We start from the raw sequence: 9,576 nt of genomic DNA on the forward strand, positions 1-9,576 counted from the left end.
TCTTCTCAAATCACTTGGGAATCAAACTTTCCGCAAGGACCACCACACAATTGGTGTCTCTTGCCTCAATTACAAGTGAGTGTTTGATCACAAGAAAGAATGCGAAAGAAAAGAGGCGATCCAAGCGCAAGAGCTCAAATGAACACTAAAAATCACTCTCTCTAGTCACTAAAGCTTTGTGTGGAGTTCGGAGAGGATTTGATCTCTTTGGTGTGCTTTGCAATGAATGCTAGCTCTTGTATAGTGGTTGGAAGCTGGAAAACTTGGATGCAATGAATGGTGGGGTGGTTGGGGTATTTATAGCCCCAACCACCAAACATGACCGTTGGTGGAGGTTGTCTGTCGTATGGTGCACCGGACATTCCGGTGCACACCGGACACGTCCGGTGCACCAGCCACGTCACCAGGCCGATGGGTTCCGACCGTTGGAGCTCTGACTTGTGGGCCCGCCTCGATGTCCGGTGCACACCGGACATGTACTGTTCAATGTCCGGTGTGCCAGTGCGAGCGTGCCTGACTTCTGCGCGCTTCTGGCGCGCATTAAATGCGCTGCAGGTAGCCGTTGGCGCGGAGTAGCCGTTGCTCCGAAGTTGCACCGGACAGTCCGATGTACACTGGACATGTCCGGTGAATTATAGCGGAGCAACCGCTGCAAATTCCCGAGGCTGCCAAGTTCCGAAGCCGCGTCCTCTTGGAGCACCGGACACTGTCCGGTGTACACCGGACAGTCCGGTGAATTATAGCGCGCCGGCTCCAGGAAAATCCCGAGGCTGAGGAGTTCTGCGCGAGGTCCCTTGGTGCACCGGACACTGTCCGGTGCACCACCGGACAGTCCGGTGCGCCAGACCAGGGAGCCTTTCGGGATGCCTTTGGCTCTCTATTTTGAACCCAACTTTGGTCTTTTTAATTGGCTTGTTGTGAACCTTTGACACCTGTATAACTTAAACACTAGAGTAAACTAGTTAGTCCAATTGTTTGTGTTGGATAATTCAACCACCAAAATTAATTAGGGACTAGGTGTAAGCCTAATTCCCTTTCATAGAGAAATCCCTCTAAGAAGGTGACAGCTTAGCGATAATACAATCAATCACAAACTTGTCAGGAAACACACATGGAAATTGCTCAAGTTCCTTAGCTAGTGCTTGTATCTCATGAGTCTGTTCCACTACTGAATGGTTATCAACTATTCTATAGTCATATAACAACTCCATGATATACAACTCCATACAGGCATTAGAAATATCGAACTTTTCATATAGTGCATCCCATAATTCTTTGCAAGTTGTGCATGTTATGTAACAATCCATGTATTTCTCAGCTAGAGCGCTAATCACGACACCTCATCAGGAGTAAACTATTTGGGTTTACCCTAAGCAACATGATAGAAGTTTATATGTGTCAACCACAAGACCATCTTAACACATCATCTCTTATATAACATTCTATCAAACCGATTTGGCTTCAACGCAAGAGCAAAACCAATAATAAAAAATACATAAGATCATTTTTTTGAATGTTAGGAAATTAGTTGTTTCTGTGTTTAATTTAATCTAAAAATACCATGGCAGAATTCTAAAAAATATGATGACGATGATGATCAAGCTTCCATGTCTTCTCTAATGTTGATGAAGAAACAATCAATGAATCGAGAAGATGATTTGCAAGATCAATCCTATGGTTATTTCCATGCAAGTTGAAGACATTCTATTCATAATTGAAAGAAGAGAACAAATAAAGAAAGGATGTTACAAATGCGGAAGATGGGACACTTTGTAGAAGATTATAATGCCCTTGGTGGGGCTAGCCATATCCTTTTGTCTTGCAGCTAGCTTTATACTTATCTGCAGCAAGAGTCCATTTGCCCTTAGGAGACCCTTGGCCTTAGTGGGCTTAGGACCCAACCATGCATATTTACATGATGTCGAGGCCCTTAAGGATCCGAGGGTTAGTAGAGGGCTTCGAGTGACTAATTGTTTCTGTCATTATGAGTGCCCTAGGGCCATAAGGGCATTAGCTATTAAATAATTCATGAGCACCTAGAGGCACCAGAGGCCTCTTGTACTTATGTTATTCTAACTAGGTCTCCAAGGGCATCGAGTATTAGATCATTGTGGGAGTGCCTCGAACTTTGGAGAGCCATGAGGGCTCCAACACCCTTAGTCTTTCTTAATAGGACAAGGTGGTGTAGATGTTTTATTTCTTTAGGGTGCCCTGAGATCAAGTTACTAAGAGAGTTAGGACCCTGCCCCATCTAGTACTAACGAAGGTTCCTGGGGTATGGGGCCCTAAGAGAAGTGGTCCCGGTAGTTAGGTCCCATAGTAATTTCCTACTAGGACCCTCGAATGCACATTGGCAACATCCCAAGGTATGACCTTCTCTAAGTGTTGACATCATGTTTTCTAAGAATTTTACTCCAATTATCATAACTCAAAGAAATAGTCGGTATAAGTTTTTCAACCATCGATAAATCCATAAGGTGCTCATGCGAAGCCTCTTAGCCTCAACAGAGGCATAGTCAATTGTTGCCAGTTCTGCTTCATAGTTGACCTAGTTAAGATGGTCATATCATAGGACTAATAGAAAGCAACAACACCTCCAAGTGAGAACAAATATCTACTTATGGAATACATCTCATTAGCATCAGATATCTACTTTGCACCACAATTGCACTCTAGTACCCTTGGATACCTGGAATAGTGAATATTATAGCTCTTAGTATCTCTCAAGTAGTGCATTACTCTCTTAAGAGAACACCAATAATCATCTCCCTAGTTTGTCACAAATCGGCTTAGTTTGCTCACAACAAATGAAATGTCAAGCCTGGTAGCACTAGCTAGATACATAAGCAAGACAATTATTTGAGAGCATCTCAATTTATCCCTTGCTACTCTTGTTTTTCCTCAATAGTACACTAGGGTGATAAGGCATAGGGAGAGGTTGACAGTCATTAAATCCAAACAAACTCAATAATATTCCACATAATGTGATTGCAAAATGTATAAGCCCACCATTGCCTTCTTTCAGCAGCTTGATACTAAAATAACATAAGCTTCTCCCAAATCTTTCATTTCAAAATTGTTGGAAAAAAGTCCTTCATTTACTTAATCACATCAACGCTAGTCCCAAAGATCAGTCTATCATCAAACATAGTCACAAGGTTACACCTTCTCCCACCATATTGATAGTACACATATTTGTTAGCTTTGTTCACAACAAAGTTGATAGATATTAAAGTTTAGTGAACCTCTCATGCTATTGTTTAGGTGCTTGTTTCAGGCCATTTAAGGACTTCAATAATTTACACACCATGCCTTATTTATTATTTTCTATAAATCCATCTAGTTGATTCATATAGATCTTCTCTTACTCTTCATTTATGAAAGTTGTCTCAATGTCCATTTGATGAACGAGAAGATCATGTGAGGATGCTAAGGAAAGTAATGCTCGAATTGTGTTTAGTCGAGCAATATGTAAGTATCAAAGTAATCATCACCTTGTTTCTTGATATAACTTGTGCCCACAAGTTTTGCCCTGTAGTTTTCAATAGTACCATCATGCCTATACTTTTTATTGAACACCCATTTGCATCCTACATGTTACACCCATAAGCACGTTCAACAACTTCCCAAGTTTTATTAGACATAATTGAATCCATATCAATCTATTTTTCTTCATTCAAAAAGTCATCATTAGGAATGAAATATGAATATTCAATGGTCCTCGGTATATCATCCATAAGGTACACAATGTAGTCATCACCAAAAATCATAGCAGTCCTTTGTTTCTTGCTCTTTAAAGTTACTAAAGAGTCATAATACTTAGAATTTTGTACATGGGTTTTCTAGAAAATTTTCTAAGTGATAAATTGCTCATAAGGTATTATAGGTTCATGACTAGACATGCTAGGTGCATTTTCATGGGAATTGTACTTTCAAAAAATGTAGCATCTCTAGCCTCCATAATAGTACCAAAATGCATGTTAGATACTCTAGAATGTTTTATTAAGAACTTATATCCAATACTATAAAAATTATAACAAAATAAAACACAATCAATTAGTTTAGATTGGAGTTTGCATTTCTTTTTAATTGACACATTAACGTTGACCAAGCAACCCTAAGTTTGCAAATATGAAAGATTTAATATTTTGATCTACCATTCATAGAACGGTGTAACTTTTTGTTCTTTGTAGGAACTCTATGTAGGACATGACATGTTGTTAAAATAGTTTCACCCTAGCATTCTTTAGATAGACTTGCTATCTCTACCATGACGTTAACCAGCTTAGTTGGACTGCAGTTTTATATTTCGACAATCCCATTGGATTGGCTAATGTGCCCTCTCATGAATAATCCCATGTTCTATGCAGAATTTAGAAAATTCACTAGAAAAGTATTCTCCATCTCAGTTAGACCTTAATCATTTAACTTTTCTCTCAAGTTGGTTTTCTACTTCAACTTTATATGTCTTAAAATAATATAATGTTTCATATTCCAGTTTTAATAAATCTTGTTAGCAATATCTAGTACATTCATATATAGTAGTCATAAAGTAATTTTTGCCACCATTAGTCAATCTCCATCCATCTCACATAAATGGAAATGAACTAGTTTTAATAGCGCTAAGTTCCTCGTTTCCACCACCTTGTGAGGCTTGCAAGGATGCTTAGATTGTACACACAAGGCACATAGAACCTTTGACTAGATTATTTTTTAATTAAATTAAGATTTTCTAACCTCGTTAACCTAAATTAACATGATAAATCCGTGAATGCCAAATATTTAACTCCTCCAGAATTGTAACATTAGTCAAAGCTTTGTTATACACATCATCATACAAACATAAATAGAACAAACCTTCATAATTATAGCCTTTGCTAACAAATGTCACATACTTCGACAATACACATTTATTAGACTAAAAAATATTCTACAACCATCTCTAGATAATAGAGAGCTACTAACTAGATCTCTTTTTTTTATGGATGGGACATGTTACACATTCTTCAACAACACTATCTTTTTTTAGTGAACTTCAGAATGACCATACTAATCTAAGAACACATGGATGAGATCCATTCTCTGTCAGCAAGGATCCAATCATGCTGACCTTCTAAGAAGAAAACAAAGAAGCATCCACACATGCATGAATATTAGCCCTAGTGTCCGCTCACTACTAAGATGAATGGCAGACTCCATGAACGGTAGGTAAAGGGTTATCATACCCAAACATTCGTCCTTTAGCGTCGTTAATAATTATGTTTATAGACTTTTTTTGTCCTGCTTAAATTTATGGTATGGTCACACACTTGCCTAACGCTCATCACTCCCGCAAATAAAGCAGTTTCTTTTGTTTTTCTTCCTAAAAATGGTTGTTTTCTTAGGCTTCAAGTTATTATTATTATGAGATACATTAGAGTTTTTCTTTTCACTATATTAGCACTAGAAGACTAAACTCCTTTTTTCACGAGAGACTTTTGCTCTTGGCCTTTTCTTAATATCAAGAAACACAATAAGCTCAACCACGACCATACTAAACTCTTATCTCTTAAGTTTTAGTGAGGTAGCAAAATACCTACAAAAAAGCGACAGCTTAGTGATAATATAGTCGACCATAAATTTATTAGAAATCACATTAAAACTGCTCAAGTTCCTTATGTAGTGCATGTATTTAATGAGTCTATTTCACTACTAAACGATTATCAACCACTTTATAGTCATATAGCTATAACTACTCAATGATGTACAACTCGCTACCATTATAAACACCAAAGTTTCATCTAGTGCATCACATAATTCTTTCTAGTTGTGCATGCTATGTAAGAATCCACATATTTGTCAACTAGAGCATTAATAATGGTGCCTCAAAACATGTAATGAACAACCTTGAATGTTTTCTCCTCATCAGGAGTAAGCTTTTCGAGTTTTCCTTGCATGATGTGATAGAAGTTCGTAGCGGTTAAACACATGATGATCTTGTTATGCCATCTCTTATAGAATGTTCCATCAAACACATGGACTTCAATGCCATGGAAAATCCACTAACAGAAAATACCTAAGATTGTATTTTAGGAATGTTAGGAATCTAGACATTTTCCTGTTTAATTTAATCGAGAAATAGCACAATAGAATTATCATAACATGTATATGCATGTGTGTAATACTATTCCTCTCAAAAGTAGGAGACACATACACGAACACATACTCATCATAATACAAATTATATTGAATGCCATAAATTTGGTGAAGGGATGATATCCTATTGAGAGACCTATGTTCAAGGCAATGGTGGCTCCATTCATATAAGTCGATATCGTATGTTGCTTGAAGTAGTGGACCGTAGTCGGTGTAGGTAGATATTCACAATACCATCCCTTGAGTGCCCACTAGGAAGAAAATGATCAACGAGCTATCACGACAACGCTCCACAAAAACCAGATCGCCTACACACCCGAGTAGGTGTCACATACGTAGACGATGGTTTCGAAGGTCTACTCTTCCAACATTCCATGTGTATAGAGGATTGGTATGGGAAGAATCTCTATAATGAACTGAATTGAGAACAGAGGGGTGATTATGTGCTATTCCGATCTACGACCACTCCTTGAAAAAATATAAGATAATGGCTGAAGTTTTGGGAATATGGAAAGATTGAGTAATTGCATAACACATGGATTTACTTTGTACGTCGTAGGTCTATTATACATCAATCTATCTATCAGTTAACTGACTCAGATGGCAAACAAATCCACCTCACAACTGTGATCATGGTCCCGACACGCCCCGATGGCCCTGGAAACATAAAATGGCCCTGATGCCCTCTCTGATGTCCTCGATGCTTCTGAATGATCCTAACGGTCGCGGATGGCGGCCCCGAATGCCATGGAGAGACAGAGGGCATATATAATCTAGGGACTCTAGAACAGTTTTCTAAGTACAAGAGACAACTAAAAGACTGCATGATATTGTTTGGGTGTTTCTCTACACAGGCCGGCTAACAGGAACCAGGGTAGAGTTAATTCTAGCCGTCTAATCACGCCCCTGATCGGAGGGGCTATCCTAACCGTTGGTTGCAGCCCCGGTCACACGGCGCCATATAAATATGATTAAGGGGGCTGATGGGTTAAGCCAACGCTAATGCTCGACCACAAACCCTAATTGACATTCCCACAGGTCCCCATGATCTCCCCAACGGGAATAGGACCCTACACCATATAAATATGATCAAGTGACTGAAAGAACTATGATCTATGGCGTCGACTCCCATGATCTCCCCAACGGGAACGAGATCCGACCCCCCCCCTCTAGGTGCCACTGGTGGAGATGATACACCGTCGACCGGCAACGAGAACCAGTCTCCTTGCTAGAATATTACACAGGGAGGTGGGTCTACGATGCCAGCGCCGCCATGAACAACGACGAAGGTATGTTACCCTATTCCTATCACTAGATTAGATCTACTCGTCATCGAGGATTTTTAGTTATGGATTGGTATTCTATGGACTTAGAATTCGATGTTAAGCATCACAAAATCTAACATATATAACTCTGTCCCTTTGGATAAAAAATATAGTTAATAGACAATATGTATGGAGAGTGAATAGAGACAGACTCTTCGCGAAGAGTTCTTCTCTTGTATTTTTTCAATTAATTCTATAGAAACCCTAAGAGACTCATATTAAATAGGGTTGTACCATGGGATTCGACACATTCAATATGAACTTAACATTTATTTGATTTAATTACATAACGTATGGGCAATATCCATATTAAATCTAACCAGCGCATGCAGCTCTCGCTCGTTGCTTAGAAAACGAGACAATAGCTGACATGCGTCTTTGTCTCCCGATGATCCGCTCTTATTATATTTGTATCTAGCAGTCCGATAACTTGACGAATAGCCACTATATATATATGCATGGCTAGGTGCTGTAGCTTGAAGCTTCGTATGCGGTATGCCCATCAGACGCTGCCCTTCACCTGGCTGCTGTAGTTGTTCTGCACGTCGTTAAAGCGGTCCCACACCATGATGCCGCCGTAGTTGCCAATGCCTCGGATGGCGGGGATCACCGTGCCCGTCAGGGTGCCGGGGTCGATGTACCCGCTGCCCGCGGCCTGGGGAGACGCTGGGACGCCGAGGTAGAAGCTCCCCGCGGTGATGCTGCTGGTCCACGTGTTCCATGCGTTCACCAGGTTGGTGTCGTCCCCGTTGGCGTACGCGCACCCGGGGTTGTTGTAGAACTGTATCCACACGTTGTCGAACTGGCCCGTCTGCAGCGCCGGCCCCAGCGACGCGTCCGGGTAGGGGCACTGCGGCGCCGCCGTCAGCAGCACGCTCCCCTTGCCCTTGAGCGCGTTCGCCAGGTCATCGTAGTGCGCCGACTGGCCGTTCTCGATGTCGAAGTCGATGCCGTCGAGCACGGCGGCGCCGAGCGGGCGGGACGAGCCGCTGCCGCCCAGGAAGTTGTCCCACAGGTAGTCGGCCACGCTGTTGGCGTCGTCGGTGGAGGAGAGGCCGTAGCTGCCGCTGGCGCCGCCGATGGAGAGGAGCACCTTGATGCCCAGCGACTGGCAGGTCTGGATGTCGCTGCTCTGGCCGGTGCAGCTGCCAGAGCCGGGGTCGCAGTGTCCGGCGAGGTTGAGGACTGGGGTCTGTCCGTTGCCGAAGGTTGTGAGGAACGCGATGTTGACGTAGGCGTAGAGCCCGGAGTTGCAGGCGTCCGCCAGGCTGCCTTCGTTGCCGTTCTGGCCCCAGTACACTGCGATGTTGCCGGCGCTCGTGGTGCCAACCATGGCAGCAACGACGACGACGAGGGCTAGAACAGGAGCCCACTTGAGATTAGCCGCCATGTTGCTTACTGGTCTCGATGATGAGACGAGGAAGCTTCAGTTGCTGGTTCAAAGGACCTAGCAACTTGCTTTGGCTTAGAGGTGCTCGTTGGTGCTGAAGTAGTGGTAGCATGGAACCCCTTTATATAGGCGTGGATGGTCGTTGGATTGTTTAATGGAGATAGACACAGCGAACACGTAGACCAGAATGGCCCCTCTTGGAAGATTTCAGAGTCCACAATTGACTTGCTGCTAGACTTGTAATTCAGATTTTGTGGAAAATCGAAATTGTTGGCCATCACTACTGAAGCAGACTATTTTACCGAATGTCGTAAGCACTTAGCAAATCCTCGAAAATACTCGACAATCTCTTTACCGAGTATGACACTTGACAGATAGGACTTGGTGAACTGTACATCGGCAACAACCTCTTTGCTGAGTGTATTATGGCAGGCACTTGGCAAAAATCTTTGTCGAGTGTCATTTGGTGCTCGGCAAAAAAGTCATCGTGACGGTGAAGGAAACTTCGTCGAGTGTACTCAATTACAGTCGGCAAAGATAAAGTCTTTGCCAAGTGACTGTTGGCCTAGCATTCGGAGCCATTAGCTGACACTCGGCAATGTCTACCTGGTGCTCGGCAAAGGGAGCACCAGTGGATCCCTTGTCAGTACCTGTGTCGAGTGCTCTGGCTGGCACTCGCAAAGGGAGCTTCTTTGCCGAGTGTCAGGACTACAACACTCGGCAAAG

The 9,576-nt window shown here is 42.2% G+C and overlaps 1 protein-coding gene across 1 annotated transcript; it reads right to left on the bottom strand.

Annotated features, from left to right (window-relative positions):
- Window positions 1-7,620: 7,620 nt before the first annotated feature.
- LOC542525 (chitinase chem 5) lies at window positions 7,621-8,922 on the bottom strand. The gene has a single exon (NM_001279467.1). The coding sequence runs from the start codon at window positions 8,848-8,850 to the stop codon at window positions 7,963-7,965; it is 888 nt and encodes a 295-aa protein (NP_001266396.1). The 5' UTR covers window positions 8,851-8,922; the 3' UTR covers window positions 7,621-7,962.
- Between the last annotated feature and the right edge of the window lie 654 nt (window positions 8,923-9,576).

The sequence above is a fragment of the Zea mays genome, chromosome 3, assembly GCF_902167145.1.
Source record: "Zea mays cultivar B73 chromosome 3, Zm-B73-REFERENCE-NAM-5.0, whole genome shotgun sequence".
NCBI lineage: Eukaryota > Viridiplantae > Streptophyta > Magnoliopsida > Poales > Poaceae > Zea > Zea mays.

Excerpts from the sequence above, each read along its gene's own strand:
- LOC542525 (NM_001279467.1), bottom strand. The coding sequence starts at position 8,850 with ATGGCGGCTAATCTCAAGTGGGCTCCTGTTCTAGCCCTCGTCGTCGTC.